Genomic DNA, 24,648 nt, shown 5'->3' with positions numbered 1-24,648 from the left:
AAATTTATCTAAAACTTGCTGTTTAAACTAAATTTAAATTATGATTCCTGATTTGGCAGAAAAGAAAAATCTACAAATTGCAATTCAGCGTTGCGATAGATACATAACATCTTCAACACACACTGGACACACATTGGACACACATAACATGGCATTTACTAACATTGCAAGTATTAATTAGTATTTTCGTAAACTTTAAGTACTTTTGCTGTTTGATTTTAATGTAATTTAACAGAAATAAGCAATTTCATTTTATAAAATCTGTTATACAAATTATCATACATGGGCATAAATTTATTCATTATTTATACTCTTAGATTTGCGTTTTAATTTAAATCTTCTTCGTAATCATACATCTTAATAATCTAATTAAATAAATAATAAATGTTGCTGTATAATTGGCTGCTATGCATGGAAATTTGTAATGTAAGAAATATTTTTAAGTATTTGTATATTAGATGTACAATATATATATTATTACATAATTACTGAGTTTATTATTTAAAATTAAAACTTATTTAATATATAAAATTTTGCGTTAGTTAATATCAGTTTTTATGGATAAATTCGGGAATTATAATGATACTCGAAATGTCGAGCTTGAAAGGATTTTGCTAAAGTCATTAAAAGTACTCGAGGTATTAAAGCGGGATTCACGCGAAGAGAATTTATCGACGATAAATGCTTGAAGCTAATGAACTTGCGTGTTGCTTTACGTTTGTCAACAAGGCAGTTAAACTTGATGCTTGTCTTCGAGCAATGATAAGCGTTGTAACTTTGCACGTAACTTTCACGTCAATTTACGCAAATCACATAGCCGGTTGCCAGTGAAAATTCTCGTTTCGAAGTAATGTTTCCACGTTAAATTAATTTTTGTCTAGTTGAAGAAAATATATAATTTTTTTTCAAAAGTAAAAGTTATTCAAAAATTATATTGAAAATAATGCAAAAATTAGAATAAGAGTAAACCAGTTGCAGGCAATTTAAATTTGACAGAACAATAGTTTAACCATTAATTTTCAAATATACATATTTTATTAAATTTTCTAATTTATATTACTCGATACCGGTGCGATAAGTGAGATTGATATAATTCTCGGTATTTAACTTTCTATCAAGTAACGAGATCTTAAAAATTCTTTTTATGCAGCTTACAATTAGAGTAAAAGCATAGAGATAAAAATCGTGCTTTACTCTTGGTGTAGGTAGCACCACCCCCGATTCCACTGAGGCCGCCGGCGATTCCAAAAAGAAGCAAGAACGAAAAACCTATACCGCTGCAACTCACAACCAGACAGAGTAACCAAGTGACTCCTTGCAAGACGAGCGATCCTTCGTCCACACCTTCATCAGGAATGTCAGCTGCGTGGAACAGCGTTGACTCGTCGAATCAAAAACTTATAGATTTAGGTTCTTTTAGAAATCATAATCAGGCGTCACAGGTATAGTAACTATCTTATATCATTTTTAACGAAATCCTTTTAAAACTATAATAAACTCGAAATAATATAATTACTAATATCTTTCTATGATTAAGCTTAAATCGAATTATGAAATGCAAAATGGCATCTTTATACTTATGCAATTATTAAAAACATATTTTTCTAATAATATGAATACTAGATCGAAAAAGATTAGATGTTATCTACATTCTAAAAGTAATTCACTTATTAAAAGAATTAAATTAAACGAGTATATATAGAATAAGTAAATGTCTTGTATCTATCTTTCTTTTTCTTGAGTGACACTAAAGTTAATCTCTGTTGATTTGTTGCCTTAAACACGAATTAATCGATTCAAAACACATTAAAAAATTATTATTTTATTCAGGATGTATAGTTCATTTATATGAATTTTCGATGAGTTGCAGGATTACTTGGTGAATTATAACGGGAAGGACTCGCGGGAAACGAAAGAGCATAACGATTTTGTGGCTGATTTCGAACAAGCAAATTTCCAGGAAGGACATAAGCTTACTCAAAATTCGAGCTTCGAGGAGTTGCAAAAGGTCTCCTTGGATCTTGAAAAAAGGCTTCATGAGAGAATTATTAAGAGCGCCGAGGCGAAGTTTGAAGATCCGAATGGCCGTCAACGACAGTTGGGCACGATGTCACGACACAATAGGTAATAAACATATATCATTTATATGCGATTCTATATTTTTTAAATTTTTTTCGAGGAAACGATTGAGTATATTGCACATTTTTATGCAAATAATATGTCACTGGCATCACGCTCAACGCCAAGTACTTATAATATTTTCAGTAGTCCGTTAAAAGTACTCGAATGCAGAATTTTGTCATGCATTGCTGTATTCGAATACAAGTTGGTAATATGTTGTTTTGAACTGACCTGCAGCGAGATGTTACAGACGATTACACTCACGATAGGTTCGTTAAACGAAGCGTAAGTTCAGATTCCATTTCCGGTGAATCTGAGATGAGAATACTCGGGCAGTTTTCTCTTGTTTAAAATTTTTAGTTTAGAATATAAATCGCATGTCATGGAGAGAGTAACAGGGCAATATTTTTTAGGAGCGTTTATTTATTATTACGCATTTATGCTTGTTTACAACGAAGTATTATGAATCATCTTTTTATTCTCAGCGATTATTTTTTACACAAGTGACGTTTTTGATACGAAAAATTACTTGCTCGACTCTTTCAGTTGAGAAACAACGTTCTTTAATATTTTTTAATATTTATAAAATAAATGATATTAGATATTGCAATTTATGGATTACAAATCTAACGTTTCTGATAATGATTGTAGAAACGCGATCATTACGTGATACAAGAAATAACATGATTTTAACTTGGATGCTCACCAGGAGTTCTCTCCTTTTCATATAGACAGCAATTGTCAAAATTTACGAAAGAGAACGAATCTGGTAGCTGCGAACAGAAAGAACCATCCGAAAGCAAGCCTAGGGAAGAAATGGCGTTACCGCGAAGGGAGATTTTTCAAAAAGATGAATTAAAGTACGCAACGATTTTGACTTCCGGCCGCGAGCGACGATCGAAGTTCGAGGAATTGCAGGCCGCCTCGAAGAATCTAGAGAGGCGTTTGCACGAAGACGACGATTACCGTCGACGTCAGGAGATGGACAAACGGATAATCAAGGACAAGCCACCCAGGTACAACATGCTTTCATGTAATATCCTTTTTTTACGTTTCTTGTACGTTAAACAGAAATATAATTTCACAATTCTCGTTTGAAAATGTTTGTAAACGCTTCTACGGCGCAGTAATGACGTAGTAATGAGTTAATTGACCCGCAGTAATGAATTAATTAACCCGCAGTAAATGTAAACGTGCGATTCGTTGTGTTTAGATACGAGGACTTGGAAGGAATCCCACACGACCTCGACAAACGTTATCACGGTGAACAGAGGACTTTAGAACAGCAACAACAGCATCCAATAATGCGAAGCAAATACGAGAGCGACATGGAAAGGGCTAGAAATATTCTTCAGCATAATCTGAGAAAGGAGCGAACTGGTAACGAGAAACTCGAGAAATTGCCAAAAGCAACGCAGACGAATCTGCCACCACCCTTGAGCGCCATTTGTCAGAGTCCAGTACCGAAACCTATCAGCGTCCGGCAGGACAGTAACGTTTCCTCAGACAGTTTCAGTCAAACCAGCTCACCTAGCTACACTAGCAAGACAATGGAAGCGCCCCTTCTGCCTCACAAGCACGGAAAAGTCCCAGGTATGTTCAAACTTCGCCAAAGCTTACCGCATGGTTGTGTTATTGTTAGCGAAGAACTAACAGAAGCACTAGAAAAAAAATCGTTGAATACGATTTCCGCTTCACATACAAAAAAGGATTTAAATATTCTAGATATGATAAAGTTACGTCGATTTTTACGATTGTATACAATAGATTGTATGCAAAGATAATTTTTACGAATGAAAAATAAGATCCTATTTTCGATCTTAGAATTCTAAAGCATAAATTTCCAATCTTACTTGATTTAATAAGTAATTTGTGAATTCCATAAATGAATCTTCTTGTAATTTTTGAAAAAACTTTATAATTTGACCGATTCTACATTTTTCAGAAATTATTTGCTCACAAAAGATCTTTTTGATAGAATTTTTTGCTTATAATGACATCGTCACCTTTTCTGCGACGAGGAGTTGTTCTTTAAAAATCTTCGCTTTTCAAGATAGATATAACATAAAACTCCCTTTCTCTCACTTTGCGATAATACTTCGCATAGTTCTCCGCAATATTCGACGCAGTTCACGATTACAGTTAGCAAACTATACCTTTAGGAAATTTCAATAAAATTCTATAATATAAATTGTGGTAATATTAAAATGAGAACGTAATATTTATAATATCAGTTTATCCATGAAAATTAAATCCGATTATAAAGGACAAAAATATAAAGAAGACGTGTTTTATGACGTAACTAACGATAACGGGGATACATCTCACAAAGTAAAATTTCTTCTTTATATTCCATCTCTGTAGCGAAGCTCAAGGCATTTTCTTGAGAACGACAAATAAACGTCGAGGCAAAGCGCGACAGCTGAGACGAGAAGGAAAGCTTTTTCTGTTCTATCGCGTCGTCTTGTTTTCTTTTTTCTTTCTCTTCGCTATGTTACCATTAAAACAGTTTATTCGAGAGGAATAAGAAGTAAAAATTTTCTCATCGCGAAATTCATCCGTAGAAAGCTTCGTTTCGTGTACTCTTTGTTTTTCTTCTTGATTTGTATCTTAAAATTTGTATCTTAAAAGAGTCGCAACTTATTGATAAATTGACAATAAAGAAATCAGCCTCTTGGACTTCTAGACTGCTTTATAATGCCTTCTAGACAGAGCCTTGGTGTCGGAGCCTGATAACTCATCTGGCAGGCCGATAACAAAGTCTACGAGTACGCCGGCCAGTTTGCAGACCATCGTCAGGATGCATGCCGGGAACAATAGTTCCTTGCATCATAAAGTAAGCGTTTTAATGTAGCGTCACTTACATCAGCACAAACGAAGAGATAAAAATATGAGGCACTCGTTATATATGTACTTATACATCATTAAATTAGATATTTAATATTAAATATAAAATCACAGATTTAGAGCTTCAGATTTGCACCTGCTGTTTTTTATTCGTTGTGGCGTGCATTTTACAAAAGCACATATTCTGAATTTTTTATGTTTGGTTAGATAATCAGAGATATGACTGGCAGCCACTACGTGACAACAGGAAGACTACGTTTCAGATTTGTGCAGGTTTTGCTTAATGCTGTTGCTCTCTTGGCTATCGCCGGCGGTTTAGCCGCATACTTCAAAAGTAAGCATTTCTCTCAATTTAAGTGCAATTGAAATGTTTTTGACACAATATCGAGCGGTTTTTAATTTGCATTATTAAAATTTAAAAGAATCGAAAATTTCAATAACGTCAAAATACGTACAGCGTTAAAAATGCGGTTGTTTTTCCGGCAAGGAAAACGGTGCAAGTTGAAAACATCGCGACGCAAATAACCACGCCTGGTATTTAACCGGAATAAACCGAAATAAACTGCTTGTTAAACCCTCCGAACGTTTTAATATGCGTGCATATGCAACAACAAGCTCTGCGAGACCAGCGAGACCGAAAGATCAATAGCACCATGAGTTCTTGTAATCCACTTGATTTCAAATGTCAACATTATTTCGATAACAAATGAAAGACTCATAGAACTTTTTTAATGTTTTTAAAAATCTTATATCTTTTATTTTTCTGTTAAATCAGTTAAATGAATATTTCTTGCACATTGCATTTGCAGTCGATAAGTTATGTCAATTTCAGTGTTAACAAAATAATTACATCATCATTATTTCAAACAGGCATTGAATATCGAAATAATAGCAATTACATATTGTGAGTATTTTTATTTTTATAAAATTGTGAATTGAAAACTTTTAATAATACCGATATTGCGGGAAATACTCGTGTATAACCGGAATTTTCATAACATGCGTACATAATTTTTCGATAATACTGGTATTATCCTGGTATTACTGTCATTATATTACTGAATGCCAGTATTAATAAATCAGTTAGATTCGTAGCATTCTCAATATACATTTTATGAGAGAAAATATAAGAAAGAAATAACATATAAATTGATGCAGATAATAATATGATTAATTAAAGTAACTGATTCAAGTTTCACATTTATATATACTACTTTACTTCCTATAATTTCTCTTTTAAAATTTAAATCGCAATCGTATTAGTAAAAGCTTTCAATTTTATATATTAATGTGATTTCAGTAATATAACATACCAGTAATAACAAGTTATAACGGTAATAACTCCATTATATAATATACCAAAAGATTATATAGACTGATTACATCACATCAATATGTTTACCAATCGAACTTTATTTTAATTATTATATAAAATGGAAAAGTATGCAATAGTCATTTTTTATATTTTTAATCCTTTATTTGAAATTAAGTGCAAACCGGGCGATAATTATCGTAGTGTTGAGTGCCGCGTGTCTGCAGTTGACACGTTAATAACTACAAAAGTTTGCAACGTACACATCCCTTCTGCACTCGTTAGACATCTAGAACGTGACTGTTTTCAACACGTTGGTATATTGATATTTCTTGAATGTGATACTCGAGCTCTCTAATATGACAAAAAAATTTAATTTATATGCTCAGTGTGACTATGTTTTTCAATCGACAACGTTAAAATAAAACATGATAGTGATAGGTATGCAGCATCGTTGTTCACGAATACGTTTTCTTCATATCAATGTCCATATTCTTTCCTAAATTAGCCTATCCTGAAAACGACTTCAAATTGGAGAATAGAACCATATACACGGCTGTGATCCCAATACCTGAAAGTACGCGTTTCGTAATCGAAGACAAGAATCCGGCTCCAGGAGTGTGTCTACCTATCATCGTAACTTTCTGCCAACAGCACAAGGTAACAATTACAAAATTTCTGTTATAAAGGTATATTGATTGTCACGCGAATCGACACCAAGATCGAAGTTGTGTCGAATGTGTAAAATGTTTAGTAAATTTTAATTCTCTGAGCCAATTACATTTTTACGATTATTGTAAAATATTTGATTATTTTATGTAAAATGGTGCTGAAATGCTAGGGTATCAAAGAGAAAGAGAAGGCTTGTTAAACTCTGGAATTCATGCGAATGTATGTTCTCGGAATATTCAACGCATTTTAGCGGCTTGTAGCGCCAGAAAGCTGCTTGTTCACGATGATACGTATTACGTTTTCCTCGAAAGAGGCTTGGCCGCCTTTAAAGAATTTAAAATAATTTTGTACGCGGAATGTGCGCGTAGGCGGCACAAGGGAATTCGCTCCGGTATGCAGCACTGTAACCATGCCACTTGCCGCTCTGAGCTGGAATACCGACGAGTAAGAGTGACAACGTTACTTTCTCCCTTCTGCGGCGAAATGTCCTTACGGACATTACAAGCACCCGTTGACGGTCGTAATTTCGATGAGTCCGCGCTCCTGAATACATTTTCTACTTACTTCTTCCCCTTTATTTCAATGGCTCGTGCTTGAACAATGTGTATTTTAAAATTCATAAGGCACTCACTGTGCAGTCGTGCATTTTGAATTTTTCTGAGAATGTACGTGTCTGATTGTAAGACCAAGATTGAGCAGGGATAAGGATCGCGAGAGCGTTATCATTAAAGAATTTAAGAGGAAAAATTTTGAGCGCAGTAACGATCGGGATTCACGTGATCGAATTTTGTTAACTATTAAAAGTTTGATATCAAACTGAAATTTTATTAAAATTAAGTATTAAAATTTGATAGCAAAAATATTGATCTAGATCTTCTTGTATTGATTCTAATAAGTTCACCGAAAAAATTGTATTCTTAATTTAAGAATATCCCACTTACGTATAGTATGTTTCCCTCTAAAATAAGCGCTGAGATAATCCTCTTAATTTAAGAGGGTAATCGTCTAAAAATTAGTGTATTCTTAATATGAGAATATACAGGATGTCCTATTTTAAACAATGATCTCTTGAACAATATATTTTAGAGAAAAATGCTTCAGATAAAAGTTGCATTGTTTTAAGGGAATATCATCAAAAACTGTGTGAAGCGCGCGTGTAGCGCACATGTGGTGACGATCGCTTTCGCAAATCGAGAATATATTATTAATTTAAGAGGAAATACTCTTATATCTCAGTTAAGAGGAAATATTAAGTATATCTTTCAAGAATACAATTTTTTCGGTGTTGCTCATAAGGAAATTTTAAGTATATCAATTTTCATTATCCTATTTGTACCATAATCTCAGATTGAAGATGTAAATTACTTTCTTCATTATTAACATTCTTGCTTGTTTCTTGTATAAAAAAATATCTTATTTGATATATATAGATAAAGTGTAATTTACACTGACGATATAATTTTGAGGCATGAATTTTGATGCGTAATCGCAATTTCTATCGTAGGTTCCATACAACTATACTGTATTTCCAAATTATATGGGCAATTTCGGACAGCGGGAGGCTCAGCACGAATTGGAGCTTTATGATGCTGTCGTTGACGTCAGATGTTATGAACTGGCTGCTCTATTCCTTTGTAGTGTTTTCGTACCGAAATGCGGCTCTCGTGGTCGCGTTGTACGTCCTTGTCGTAGTCTCTGCTATCGTAAGTATAAATTATTTGTTACTCTACCTCATTATTTAATTTAAATTTTATTTTGCTTTTATTTAGTTATTTGGAAGTTATTTTTTCATTTTACAATTATTTTAATTTAACGTTAATGCAACATCCAAATGTCTTTCGCGTTTTTATGTAATATAAATTACTTGAGATTTAATATTGTTAAATTACTTGTTATCAAAATATGGATCGATATGGTGTATTATTAATGCTCGACAAACCATAAATTGCAAGCATAAGCCGCGTAGATGCATTAACAGTAATACTGGTTAATACCCGTGGGCCTTAATAGCATTCGATTTCACTGTTCGACATGTGAATATATAGTAAAATTATTGTACCGAATTTTGCGCCGCTAAATCGTCAATTTCTTTAAATTTTGAATAACACGAACTGTGCATGATATTTCGATCTTGACCGCGAGTGATGAATTTTTTCTGAATCAATGATTTCAGAAACCAAGAGGCGTTGCGGTTTCTTTCTCAAAGTTTTCGGTTTGTCTCTTCCGGATTATTTGGAGTGCGAACTTTTCCCGGAAAATCCGAGTTCCGACGAGTGCATCGGGCACCATGAGGTGATCGAAGCGGCAAGGAGAGCCGAGAAACCGGGTAAGTGACACTAAGTTTGACAATTTCACCTCCAGCTTGCGCTATTTTCGCACGGCTTACAAAGTCGATTGCATTTGTTTTATTTTCAACATTTAGTTAAATTTTCTATTAGATTATCAATCAAGAATCGATTATAGTTCTTTTATTACGTTAATGCAATGCAAAAAAGACAAATGTATTATTTAATCAACTGACAGGAACGGAAATGAGCTTACCGCGAATCAAAGCAAGTACTTGAATTATCCGGAACTTAATAATTAAAGGATTAAAACATTCTCTTTAGATTGGATGATTCAGAGGATATGTACCATAGAAAAATAAGCTTTTCGTACTTTCGTTGATGCTCTAAAGTCTAATGGATTTAAAGAGCAGCGAACAGTTCTACCGTTGAGAAAAATATGCTGGTATGTTATTCTTGGTTATTCTGCGCTGCGAAATATTGTTCGTGCTGAGAAATAATTTTTGTGTATCGTTATTTTTTTAATAATTAGTAAATTATTTTAAAAATAACTTAATATTCTACTTAACTTATTTTAAATTAAGAATAATAATACACATAAACATTTTATATTCAGATAATTCAAATAATTTATATTAATTTTATATTCAGATAATGCCTTATAAAATTTATCTCGTTCAAAATGTCAGCGAGATTAAGCAGCGTTTATCATGATGCACCAACACTGAGATTCTATTGCACAATACGGTTTTGTGTATCGTGTGCCTTTACGCGAAACGTTATGGAACGTAATATTATTTATGAGTTTTCTGTCCTTTTGTTTTACGCCGATTTGCGCGCGGACATTAAATATAGGATGCGACCACAAAACGGAACTAATTGTTAACTAACTTGATGTCCATTGTTCATTCTTCCTTTGATATCTTGGACTCTGTTTACGCTCGGTTTTCTCTCTCTTTGTCTTCCTCTCTCATTTATGTTCTCCATATTCCATTGTCATTTTGGCTTTCATGAAATTTTCTGGATCCGATCGATTTGTTCTTCGAAACTTTCTTTCCTGTGATTTAATCTTATTTTGGCGATTTTCGATATTGCAGTCTTCGAAAAAAATTTTTTTTTTATTTAGAAACAGAAATTAAGTCAAAATATATAGATAGTTTAATGTATGTGTATAAGATATAATATAAATGAATTACTTTTGAAATAAAATTTTTTTAATTAAATCAATAATGGAGTAATTATATAATTTCTCTTATTTATAATTCAATATATATAGCACAATAAACAATATAAAAAACTCATCTTTTTATGTCAAATGATAGCAATACTACGGTTACTTATAGCGATTAATTGTAATGCAAATAGCAAATCATTTATAACAAATATAGCTTTTAAAATAATGTGTCATTTTTCTTTTATTTCTATAAAGTAGTTTTAGTTTGTTGAAAATATTATGACACAACTCTTTAAGGAATGATATAACAAGAGGAATATCCTCGAAGTTTTTAAAACGTTATTCACTGAATTTTAAAAATCGTCACGTGCACGTCATATGCATAACGAGTGCGATAACGGCGCTTAAAATCTCGTAGAATAGTTCACGCGAGAGAAGAGAGAAGAGAGAATTAAACGATCACATACACGCGCGCACTGCAATTTCCAAAGCAAATATTACGTAAATCGCGGCGACAGGCGTGGTGACAGGATTGATCGGAAGTACTCGTTTCTCGTCTCGCGGTGAATTTAATTCGCGATTGGTGGATCGCATCTGCTGATAGAGAGAGAGAGAGAGAGAGAGAGAGAGAGAGAGAGAGAGAGAGAGAGAGAGAGATTTATTCGCGTCTACGGTTAATTAAGATTGAATTGCGTTGTAATTACGAAGTCCATTCAATCGAATAAATGCAACACATTCTCAAGATTTCAATGGTTTCTGGATTTTCGATCTTTCTGTACCTTTCTATAGCTATATATTTTGCTTCTTGGCGATGATAACTTCCAATTTATTTTTCTGATTTTACTAGCTCTCTTTGACCGTAATTCTATTAGCAATTTATGTAACAATATCGTTTGTACTCGTTTAATAATTATGTCTGTTTAATAATGTTTAAATTGAATCGAATTTCCGAAATATGCGAGGGGGTAACCACTAGCTGAAATATTGTCCCACAGATTACATCATATGATTTCATCTGATTACAAATAATTTTTTTCGCTACATATGAAGTCGTTTGGTAAAATATACGAATTTATTTAATATTATACAATGATTTATCGTGGTTGCATACGTAATTATTGGATTATATATAGAAATTGAATATGAATTTTATAATGATTTCGAGGACTCTATCCCATGATTACATTAAGTGGTTACCCCCTCGGAAATATGCATTCGTAAATGGATTTAGGTTCTTGAGATTTATTATGACGTGACCTGAAGGTAGCAATATTTATACAATAGGAAATCTTCGTCAAAACATCTTTCTGTTATCCAGTACATCATGTGTACAGTTGAGATACACTGAAGGCAGCACATCTGTGCATGTTGTAATTACGAAAGAGGTTCACCAACATCCTATATGTACGCATACGTGTTCGCACATGCGGGGCTATATCGCGATTTTGTATACCCAAGCTATCGCATGTGTCACCGCTGATGGAATCTTAATTGCAAAATCCATATTAAACTATCATATGACGGCCCATCTGCGGCGCCAAGCAGCTTTATTGAGTTGCGCTTGATGCATGTGTACATATCATGTTTGACGCATATGTGTGAAAGTATCGAACCGCAAACGTAGGATCAATCGTGTCTATCGCAGGAGAAGACATATTACCAAAGATAGGATGCTACGATAAAGAATGTCGATAATGTTAATATCTCTACGGAATGTTATATATTTTCGTAATTTTTAGCATAGTCTGCTGATCCGAATATTGTTATTTTATATTTTCATGTTCCTTTTTTGGAATAGCGTAATATTTATATATAGTGTTTATTTTGTTTATTTTCATTATAATGTAAGTGATATCAAATGTTTCATCTACAATGAAATTCTTGCTCGATTAATCGTTCTGGGATATTATTATTTCATATCTGATATACATATAGTAAAAATTTTACATTTATTAATTAATAAATCGATTAATTAAAATCAATTAATTAAATAGAGACGGATAATTATATTATTTATTAGAAATTTGTTAATTAAAGTAAATAATGAATTAATTGAGGATATGTAACATGCACTGTAAAAAATATAAAAAGTATATAAAATTTTGCGAAAAATAAAGTATATGTATTTTATAATCCTTTATAAAATAAATCATTTTATAAATATGATATTTATATTTGTAATTTTATATACTTTCTTTTTATCGTGTAGAGACTATATTACATCAATTGCTAGAAAGCATGTGATCTCCATTATGCTCCGATTCGTTTATACAGTGTGCACCAGTGGTTTTCAATGCGATGGCACAAGGTGCATTCCGTTCGATTGGCGATGCGACGGTCATCTTGACTGCTCCGATCACAGCGACGAGATCGGTTGCGGGAATTGTAATTCCTCCACATCGTCTTCGGAGCCGGTGTCTTCCGCGTTTGGCCAAATAGTCTTAAGTAAGGGATCTTCAACTAAAAGTACCCTTTCTACAAAATCTTCGTTACATTGCGGTGAAAGAAGGTGCATGTCAGCCAGCCATATCTGCGATGGAGTCATGGATTGTCCTTGGGGGCAGGATGAACGATATTGTCGTAAGTAAATACGCGGAAAAAATAATATTAATAACAATTTACTTAAAAATAATCTTGTTAATTTTCAATAACAATATTAATGAATAAATAATATTTTATTAGGACAAGAGTGCTTATTTGTTTCATTAATATTATTATTGAACTGACAAAGTTCTAATCCAGAACGCGAAAATGTAGTCTATTTTTGGAAATTTTTTTTAAAGAAAACTGTTGCATATATTTTTGTACGCTTTTATACATCTACCTGTACTATAGATTTGATAAATATCTATAATTTTGGTATGGCTAAAGTTTTATTAATTTTTATATTATGTTAATTTAGAAAAATAAAGTGTAAAAAAATATGTGTCGGATGTTGCAGCCTTCCAACTTATGGAAGGAATAAAATACAAAAAATTTAAAAGAGGATTTTTAGTTATTATAAGAGTAGCTATCTGAACTTAGATAAGTAAAAAATATTATAAATCGTCAAAATGGCGCTGATTTAAAAGACAAATATCGGTTTTTTTTAGTAAAATTGTTGAATTTAACTCTATGGAAAAACAATTAATTTGTAGCTACTGCAATTATAGTATATACTTACACATATAATATAAAAAAATGGAAGTTTAATTGGCAATACCGGAGCCATATAACAAATCTTTCTGTAATTCAAAATGCTCATATTTTTCATTTTCAATCTACACTTGTTAACAGCTGCTTTTAATCGCATTGACGGAGCATCAAACGCAAAAATGCGTTACAATTTATAAAAATACTTATATCTTCGTTATTTTCACGAGTATTAATAATCTTGTAGAAACTTATTTTTGTGTGGGAAATTTCTAAATATTAAAAAAAGTATAAAATAACAAAAGTCGATATTTTTTTGTTATTATATTTTTAATTGATTTAAAATTGGACCCGTAACCTCTTTTATACTATATAATAAAATGTCGCTGACAGTTTATAAAAGAACAATAAGTAATAATTGTATTCGGACTCTCAAATTCAAAACAAATTAAAAGTATGACTAAATTAGGCTAGTGAGAGTCAAGCAACGTTGAACGGCGCAAAAATAGGTGAAAACCATACTCAGATGTTAGCTTAAAGTCTTCTGTATTTGGACGTTTCGACTCTCTTTGGAGTCATCCTCAGCAATAAAGATACAATATAATTGACTTACATGTCCTCGATGATTAAGTCATTCGCAAATTGGCAAGGATGCAGCGTTGTTAATCACCATAGGACATGAAGCGTGTCGCGAAACCATGTAATAATCATAAGAACTCACAATTATATATAAATTTGAATAATATCGACTTATATATATTTTATTACGATTAAAGTAAAGTAACTGTTCGTTATATGTCTCTTTACGGTCTTTCTCAAATGACAAAATGTTTTCGCTTATTCTAATACGTTGTCTTGATCAATACATGTATTCAAGTAATATACGAATAAATTAAATATCGCAATAATATAATGCCTGAATAATTAAAAATTCCTGATTAATTTAAAAAAAAATGTAAATTAATTTTCGATTCTAAAAAGTCTGGTAGGCGGCTCTCAAATTTTATGTTTCGTCCTGCATCTTGTTTTTTAGTGAAATTAAGCCATAGGAACGGGGATGTCGGCGAGGGCCGTCTAGAGGTATATCATGCTGAAATGGGTAAATTTATGCCAGCATGTGTCTCGCACTGGGAACCGACAACGTCGCCGCAAGAGGTTTGCGCTATGCTGGGATATAAGGGAACGTAAGTTATCTCTCTTGTGTCAAATAACATGGAACATAAATATTACGTGATGATATAAAGGTGCTATGTTCGCAATCGCATTAAATCGCATATTTGTATACGTTGAAACAACTTCGTAAATCCTCAATTGTACATTCAAACGATTATACTTTGAAAGAGATACGTTGAGAGACACTTATGTACACAATTGATTTTAGCTTATTCATTTAACGCCTGATGTTAACAATGTCGAATAAAAAAATACGATGTATAAAAAAATTGTTAAAATAACACTTTTGATTGCATTTTCAGAGTGTCGAACGGAACTAAGCTGATGAACGACTCATTATCAATTGTATTAAGTTCTGAGTATCGTAATAAAAATTTGCTGAAGCAATTTCAAGGATGCATCAAGGATCGAGAGCCTTATCCCATGGTCAAACTTACTTGCGTCGATTATGGTAAATTATCGGAAAACTGTATAAAGATCATTGAATTAAAATTTTCTACAGTTCTCCCGGGCTTTCTTTACGACGTGCGATGATCGATTCTGTTGCAGCTTGCGGCCGCAGACGTTCTGTATACGGAAACGTGAGGGTGAAGCGAATAGTGGGTGGTGTGGAGTCAGCTCCTGGTGATTGGCCATTTCTTGCAGCCCTTCTTGGCGGTCCAGAACAGATCTTCTACTGTGCCGGAGTCCTTATTGCTGATCAATGGGTGCTGACCGCATCTCATTGCGTCGGGAAGTAAGTAATGTGTGTAAAATCGAGATAGTGCAAAAAATGTTGCTTTTAATTATTGACGAATTCCTTACGTATACAAGGAAAATATTATTAAAAGAGCTTCTTTATTTATTATATATTGATATGTATCATTACGTATATTAATAAGAACTAATGGAAAAAATTTTAAATATATCAATTAATTCTCTATATATGGATGGTTTCAGTCATTCAGAGGTGTCCGGTTGGACGATACAACTTGGTATTACTAGAAGACTTTCCCATACTTATCTCGGTCAAAAACTGAAGGTGAAAAGAGTCATACCTCACCCATATTACAACTTGGGTGTTGCTCACGACAATGATGTCGCTTTGTTTCAAGTAAATATATTTTCAAGTTTATTATTTAAATTACGTAAATATATATGTATATAAATTTACGTAAAAATATTAGTCAATATCCAATTTTAACTGACTAAGCCTTTTTTATTTAGGTATTTGTGTTATTTAATCATTATGTAATTGGGCAGTTTGATAAATGACTTTTTAAAAGGAGATTATGCTGAAAAATAAGTCGAATTTTAGTAAAAAAAAAAAGTTAAAAAGTCTATACTATAAAATCATTTTTTATTCTAATTTGAATACTGTTTTAAATTTAGTACTTTTTCATACAATACCCCATATTAATTGCAGCTTGAGAAGCGAGTTCAGTATCATGAACATCTGAGACCGGTGTGCTTACCGACTGCTGACACTAATCTTACACCCGATACAAATTGTACTGTTATTGGATGGGGCAAGAAAAACGATACCGATTGTAAGTATATCATTCATATATAAAAAAAATATCCCTTTCAAAATATTTACTTGCAATATTAATTTATGATACTCAAATCAACGCTCGAGTACTTAACAATTTAATATAACATGATATAACAATCATTGAGATATAAACTTCGAAAGAACATGTAAGCTTTTTTCTTATCTTCTATAACTGAAGTCAGAGTATGAATAAGAAATAATAAGTTTTCAATTTGTATAGTTCATTCAAATGTTAAATTGTTACAAATAATGAACTTGATTCAGAAAGAAAATATTAGTGAATTAAGTTCAATTATTATCTCGTCGATTACTTTCAGCCTCTGAATATGAGCCAGCCGTAAACGAGGTTGTAGTTCCTATTCTGCCTCGACACCTCTGCAATTCATGGTTAGCGCATAAAGAATTGAATGTCACCGAGGGAATGATCTGCGCTGGCTATGCGGATGGAGGAAAAGATGCATGTCAAGTAAATTATCTAAAATCTAAATAATTAAAACATTTATGTGTTCTCTCTCCGTAGATTATAAAAATATTACGTATATATTGCGAATCGAGAATTATTTTCAATGTGATTTTTTTTATAAAACTACAATATACGTTATTATTCAAATTTAACTGCATTATATTAATTTTTGGACCATCTTAAATATCGTACTTAAAATATCATTAAAATATTTAAATATTACATTTAATAACATAGGTAATAGAATTAAATAATGTCTAATAATTGTATATGTTACGTTATTTGCTACTATAATTTTGGCAAATAAATATGACAATAATTATGAATTATTTATTTTTTTCAAGGGCGATTCTGGAGGACCTCTATTATGTCAAGATAAGGAAGATAAAGATAGATGGTTCGTTGGCGGAATTGTTAGCTGGGGTATAAAATGCGCTCATCCAAAACTGCCCGGAGTCTACGCTTACGTACCCAAATACGTAACGTGGATCCAAAAAGAAATGTCTAAGTACTCCGAGTATAACAGTAGAAGTAATGGAAAAATGTAAGACGAAGTAAAGGCATCGAGGCAGACAAAATATTTAATGTAAAAATCGGCAATATAGAAACAAATCAAACAAAAATGAAGGAAAAATGTAAGACAAAGTAAACACGGACTTCTGCGTTTTCATGACATATATTGGAAGAAAAAGATACTGGAACTGAAATTATAGGTTCTCGATCTGCTAATTTGCGCTCAATGATTTCTGTACGCTCAATCAAAGAATAGTATTTTGTATACATCTTGTGCAACAACTTTGAATGAAGAAAAGAGAGCTAAGTATTAACAGATCGTTAATCTCATTCTTTGGGATTAGTAAGCTCAGATAAACAGTATAAGCTGATAAAAATCGCTGATAATCATGAACATTAGCTAAGCTAAAAGATGCTGGACGATGAATACCAACATAATGGAATTTTTCCTCGAGTTATAAGAGTAATTCAATTAAGTCTACCAATTATAACAGGTCACAGTAGCAGGTAAACTATTTTCTCACATTGTGAACAGATAATTATAGAAAAATCAGATTTTATCATTAATATGTTTGAATACTGATATTTGCTACCACAATTCTCAGTCATAGCTCGTCCAATTAATATGAAATTTCACCACTTTGCGATTTTTCGTAAAAAGATTTTATGATAAGCCATTCGAACAAGGGAAATGTAAGATAATCGGAAACATATAGGATACACTAATTTATAAATGAAGCTATTATACAGATACAGGATATTTACGTACCTATATATAAGTTCGAGTAATAAGCCATTTTCTAGGAAACTACTAGGTAAAAGAAAGGATCAAAAATGCCGATGTATGTACTTTTGGTACCTACTGAAATAGTAAAAAAAATTGAAGATTTGTGCACAAAACGAAAATCGACGCATGTGATGCGACAAAAAATATTTTGTATCGCTGCCGACTTTAAGACAGCCGTGTATGAGCCACCAAGTGGTAACTTTTAATCTATATAGGGTGTGCGTTTAACGGCATTCAATGATATGAGTCGTTTCAGTGGTATAAGCGGTATGAGTATTATATATTCTTTAGAAAAACATGACATCTATTATTATACCTGCTTTATGAGTGTCAATTTAAAACCTTTTCTTTTTCAATTATAGAAATGTAATGATTTTCGTTGAAATTAAGAAAATATAATAAAGCAATTATATTCTTATTAAATATCTTTCGGAAATCCTTTTATTTCTTAAAATGCGAATAATTTGGCTTATACTGCTATTCTATCTCAAACGACTTATAGATTTGTATGGCAATCATAGGAAATCTGTGATTTACGAACAATCCTCATACGAATAGGGGAGGATTATATTCTTTTGAAATAGCTTTTTTGTTGATATATCGCACATTTATATTTGAAAAGAGAAACTAAACGCTTTTCGATGGTTTGTGATATACACAGTACTACACAGATATCTATACAGATAATATTATTAGAAGTTATATAATTTAGTATGTACTATTAAGATGAAGAAAACGTATATGCTAACGAAAGCACATTATATATATACATATAATCGATAAACTGTATTTTTGTAAAAGAACGAGTTAAGCGCACACCCCTTACGGGTAAAATGTCGTACACGTATTGCATGAAATGCATTACTGTACCATCGCGCAAATATTTTAAATAATGCGCATACGAAGTGACAATATATCCTAAAAAACAAAGAAAATGTCTATGTGCTTATCGATGTAAATGCATATTGCGACGTAGTCAGTTATCTACTATTAACTATAATGATCACGTTCGTTTTAAGAGCGCGTGCAAAGCACCTAGAACTATATAGTCGCACGTATAAACATATAGACATAACAGAGACATCGTTGCATACTGTACATTTTCATTAGGACCATGGCACATAAAAAACCTAAGCAATAAAATCTAAGCAGTAAGCGAATTGGCCAAAGACCGCAAGATCGTAATAATATAAGCAGTAGTTAATAGTTAATTCAACATGTTGATTTTCTTACGTTTTACTACTTAAGTTTTTTTTATGTGCCATGGCCCTTGGATATTATAAATTTGGAAATCATGCAATTCAACACCATGATTCATATTTACGCATATGTATGTTCGAAACATACAGTATTACAGAAATGCTGATGTACATACGAATTGAAGATGGAAGAACTGCCATGACGAATAGTAGCATGTATTTTTCATCGTATATCTCACTGTAAACGTTACTCAATGAGAAATAACGTCGCAGTCTAAACTCAATTATTGGCGTAATTTCGTCTGTCAGGTTCGTCGTTTTGCAACACTTATTTCACCAAAAAGTATGGTATGCAAGAAGTCTCGATGATAGGCTGAGCCAAAAATTAACGATTTAAATAAGAGAAAATTTAAGTAAGTATGTCTTATATACTGTCATTGCTATTATTACTTGGGTATCACGTATAGATTCTAATATTTGTTATGAATATTTGAGATATTTTTAATTCATTGTTGATTATAATATTTGTTATGATAGAAATCTTTTTTGCATACGATAAGAATGTATTTAGGATTTTCTATTACGATATTCGTAAAACTTACGAAATTTTTGAATAAAATGAACGAGATATACGTTGAATATTTTAGTATTACGATAGTGCATACACCTATCTATTTTAAATTGATTATTGTTGTCATTTTTTTGTGAAAAGGATAATTAAGAGTAAAAAAACATAACATTGTATACTCTTGCTCAGCCTGCCGTATTCTAATTGAAATATTCGTACGTGCATCAGGTATAAGCAAATTGTACGTAAGTTGTTATACGTATATAATGTGGTATAATATAAAGTAATATATAATACGTTACAATATAAAGTACCTAAACATAGAGGCTTGTAGAAAATAGTGTTCGTAGCGCTATATATAGACGTAAAAAACATGTTGACTGAATTCTAGGGACAATACTCTGCACCAGCACATTTTTGATCTGCACTATAAAAAAAATCGATTTTCAATAAGTATATTTTGTATGAGGTATGTTTTTTAGGAGCCTTACTAATTGACTTATACCTTTTCTAAGCAGTAAGATGAACAGTATTGTTGGCCACGATAATAATTGATATTTAGCTCGATTTATTTGCAAGCCGTTTTTATTTACTTGTTTGTTTTATTTGGAACGTAATTCCTGCTCTGTTTCTTTTTCATCAAACTTTCTTCTCGTCATTTATGAATAAAAAAAATACAAATTTCTGTCGCGTCTTAATAAAATTATAGTGATTAATACTGTTTGTAATACATATAAAGCAAATGATATTTAAAAACAATTTTTTTATATAAAAAAAGGATGTCTTTGGCATATGAAAAACATTCAATGATAGTAAATTCAATTTTCCAGATTTATTATCTAATTAAGACATCTGAAAATGACTTTCTATAAGACAGGAACTTTCAGACAATAAGAAATAACTTAGACAATAACTGTCTTCCTTAGTATCCAGACAACAGTTTAGTTGTAAAATGGATTATATATTTAAATAACCGACAATACTGTGTGAGCAGACAATAAATAGAGTTAGGAAATGTTCCATGATGGACAATAAATTACTTATTAAGGATTACAGTAAACTTAGGATATACGAAAGTGATTAGTTAATAATTATAAGATATAGTTATAATATATTCTATTAAGTAGTCTACTAAAATAATTCTCTGTCATATAATACGACTGTATAGTAGCATACTCCAATCAAGAACTCTATTTATTATTTCATGTAATTTGAAGAGCATATAACATTTTTTTACACATCCATTTGTATTATATTATCTATAAAATATTTATGGTACAGATACATATATATATATATATATATAAAATATATGTATATTAATACATTGCTTTCATACGTTTTGAGAAAAGTTAAGAATTAGACAATCAGAAATAATGGTATATTATTTTTATATAATCGTTTGTTGTATTTGATTAAATAGATTAATGAGCCTAATATATATTTTTGAGACTTCCACGGATACTTTCTATACAAAAAGCTATGCGTTTCGCGGATTATCTCCATATCCAGATCCATTATAAGAATGTCAACATTTGTGAACATTACAGTTCTAACAATGGATCTAAACTATCTAATGGAGATAATTCGCAAAACTATAGCTTCTATGTATAGTTGATGAACTTTTTATAATTTTCTTTGTTGTATTATCGCGCTGAGTTAAAAGACAGTAACTGCCAAGTAAAACTTTTCCTATTTACTATATTTCAAATTAATAATTATTATTTTTATTTTACATCTTACTCTGCTTTTTAGAAATTTTGATTCTATAAATAGAATTATATACAATATATATTGTTGTTAAAATCGTGTATAGAAGATGTTATTTGCTGTTTTAATTTATCTTTACATTGTAAGCAGTTATATTTCTTGGATGTCATGTTACGTTATTAGCATTTTATAGAAACATAAATGTTTCTGAGATCGCAGATGCGTAAACAGAATATTGTGATGAAATGTAAAGTCAATGGTTTACATAGATGTATGCATATTATATATGTATATACATATACACACACATACATACATACATACATACATATATACATACACATATACAGTTAAATAATACAAAGTAAAAGTATAGTCAATACTAAACGTAATGCATTGAAGGGAGAGTTAGTATAAGATTTTATAGGTACATATAGGGTGCGGCATCAAAATCCGGACAAATTTCAATTTAAATATTTCGCTATATTGTGCCTCCGCCAGTGGTTGTTGTTGGCGTCCGAGAAAGTTTAATGTTTCTAGTAAACAGTCATATTATCAGAATGGCCGCGATGTTGAAACCAAGTGCGGAGTATAACCGAAGAGCCGCGATCATCGAAGGCCTTCGCGCTGGGCGCTCAGCAACTGAAATAATTCGGTTTTTTAGATACCTGAGATCAACTGTTTATGACGTTGTGGCAAAATATACGGCTTCAGAACAGTCCAACGAAAATTCTAGTATGCCAGCGAGGAAGATTCACTCGAAAGAACGCACCACGAGGAACCCCGCAGTCGTCAAAAGGGCTCCCAACAGCCCAGATTTAAATCCCCTGGACTACTATGTATGAAGCGTAGTTGAAAGGGTCACTAACAAGTCTCGGCATGCCAACGTGACGTCATTAAGGACCGCTATTGAGGCAGCATTCGTCGGCATGGACAGTGCTACATTGCAGCGTGCGTGCGAACGCTTCAGACAGAGAATAGAGGCCGTCATTCAAGTATAATGGGGGATATATCGAATAATTATGCTCTATAGGGATCCCCCAAGTGCCATGTAAAAGGATTTTTTTTTAATATTTAATTTTTCATTAAAAACATTTTCTTTAAAGAAATTGTTCGATTTGTCCGGATTTTGGTGCCGCACCCTGTATTATAATATATATTTACAGGAAAATAAATTCAATGTAGAAAACTAATTAGGAACCGAATACGAGAAATTAATTTTATTATTTATATATATTTTAGTGCCAAATAGAGATAGCAATATAAATTTATTTTTAAAATATTTATTTTATTTTCTGAAAGTGATAATTTAGAATTTATATTTTTGTAGTAATGTGTGTGTGTAGAGGTTTCGTTATTTCTTCATTAAATGATGTAATATTTTTGTTGCATAAAATTGTTTCTTAAATCCAAACTATAAAAGATAATGCGCAAATATTTGTATGAATATATATAAGAAAGAATATCTAATTTATTTTATCACAATTTAGTGTTATACAAACACATTTAAATAGAATTTGAACAAAAGGTTTGAAAAATTTTATGTGATAGGATTATTTGAAATAAAAACGTTCGAGCTTCAAGTTCGGATATTTCGTATAATTTGAATCAATAATCAAATTGTTCGTATAATTTGAATCAATAATCAAATTGATCCATTTTCAACATATGAAGATTTGACGCGTCAAGTAACCTTTTGTTCCTCTCAACCTGTCAATTTTTTTTGTCGCATTTAATATAGTTTAGGTGCATTATTAGATGAAATATAAAAAAGAATGAAAAAGAAGAAGGAGAACTGCTCATATACTCTTTTTTGCAAGTTTATGTATGCATAAATATTAGCAAAGAAACGTCTAACATGAGTTATCATAAAAATGATTTCTATTGAAAATGTGTTAAGGACCCTAAAATAATGTTAGTTTGTAGATTTAGAAATTGTTTTAGAGATGAATTTTGAGAATTCATGAATCAAATATTCGTGATCAATTAAAAAACAGTTATAATGTTATTTATGTATACAGTATAAGATTTATTAGTCTTTCGTAGACCATATTTAAAAAAATGACATCACCTAATGAAAGTAAATTTCACGCAATGTGCTACAATTATAATTAGCGAGCTTTTCAGTAATCTTTCGCGTTACTCTCGTTTGTTGAAAAGATGCGTGTAGCCTCATAAAGAAATTTCTCACGCTTTTGTCATATGCTCGAAAAAAATGATTCTAAGCCTTTGGCAAGTATCTGTTTGCATTAAAGATGTAAAGAAATGCTGCGCACAAAATACAAGTATTTCTCGTTCTTTCGCGCGAAAAAGTATTCTTTTTAAAAGGTACCATAAAAATGCATAATTACTCCTGTGAAGTCAATGTTGGATATAATAAGATAGTGTAAGAGATATACGTATCGTATACATGAATTGTCGCAAAATGTTGCACAAAAATTAGCATAATACAAAGCGCACCTGCGCTTACTTGTATGTAAGTGCGTTTGCATTTACAGTTAAGTTTGATTATTTTTAATTGGAATCGGAAACACAAAGCGTATGCACGTTATTAACAAGAAAACTACGCTTTTACAATGACTAGCGATATGTATAACAAGTATATGTGAATTAGTAAGTCGTGTCAAATGAACGAATTCAGATGTAAAGCTCGTGTCTTTCGCGCATCTCTATTTCCGATACACTTAATTTTCATTTGCTTTAGGAAAATGTTTCAGATAAAGAAGAACATCAAAAGTCGGTATACATGTGCACAAGTGTTATGTATAGCATTATAAGTCAGTTACTATAAATTGTAACTTCGATATTGGTAAAATATTTCTCGTATTCGTGAAAATGTGAATCGAAAACATAACATGTTGGAATATGAAATCCGACTTTTTGTGTTCTTTAATTTAATAAACTATCACAAGAGATAAATATGTCAGTGTGCAAAACTATATACAATCAATTATACTGACAATGAGCTTGAAGATTGATATACTATTATATAAAAAGATGTTAGTATTACTGTATCGGTCATAATTAAGTATTAGTCGGTCATAATTAAGTGTTAATTTTTATCAAAAATATCTTTTTTGTATTTTTTATTACACAGAAAATCTTACGTTGCACAATCGATTCATTATCAAATTTTTTAATTATTATCTCTCTGTAAG

At 31.6% G+C, this 24,648-nt stretch overlaps 1 protein-coding gene across 1 annotated transcript in view; it reads left to right on the top strand.

Annotated features, from left to right (window-relative positions):
- LOC108766887 (atrial natriuretic peptide-converting enzyme) overlaps positions 1-18,119 on the top strand; it is an 89,894-nt gene extending 71,775 nt beyond the window's left edge. The window contains exons 6-22 of the mRNA XM_018516440.1: positions 1,206-1,442; positions 1,871-2,124; positions 2,853-3,137; positions 3,335-3,714; positions 4,830-4,957; positions 5,176-5,302; positions 6,789-6,940; positions 8,457-8,655; positions 9,126-9,278; positions 12,686-12,991; positions 14,577-14,727; positions 15,019-15,167; positions 15,266-15,452; positions 15,656-15,809; positions 16,122-16,245; positions 16,568-16,716; positions 17,058-18,119. Of these exons, the coding sequence (XP_018371942.1) occupies positions 1,206-1,442; positions 1,871-2,124; positions 2,853-3,137; positions 3,335-3,714; positions 4,830-4,957; positions 5,176-5,302; positions 6,789-6,940; positions 8,457-8,655; positions 9,126-9,278; positions 12,686-12,991; positions 14,577-14,727; positions 15,019-15,167; positions 15,266-15,452; positions 15,656-15,809; positions 16,122-16,245; positions 16,568-16,716; positions 17,058-17,261 (3,339 nt within the window). The 3' untranslated portion in view covers positions 17,262-18,119. The remainder of the gene's footprint in view (positions 1-1,205; positions 1,443-1,870; positions 2,125-2,852; positions 3,138-3,334; positions 3,715-4,829; positions 4,958-5,175; positions 5,303-6,788; positions 6,941-8,456; positions 8,656-9,125; positions 9,279-12,685; positions 12,992-14,576; positions 14,728-15,018; positions 15,168-15,265; positions 15,453-15,655; positions 15,810-16,121; positions 16,246-16,567; positions 16,717-17,057) is intronic.
- Positions 18,120-24,648: the final 6,529 nt, after the last annotated feature.

The sequence above is a fragment of the Trachymyrmex cornetzi genome, unplaced genomic scaffold, assembly GCF_001594075.2.
Source record: "Trachymyrmex cornetzi isolate Tcor2-1 unplaced genomic scaffold, Tcor1.1 scaffold1194, whole genome shotgun sequence".
NCBI classification, from domain to species: Eukaryota; Metazoa; Arthropoda; class Insecta; order Hymenoptera; family Formicidae; genus Trachymyrmex; species Trachymyrmex cornetzi.
This window is presented reverse-complemented; position numbering and strand designations above follow the sequence as displayed.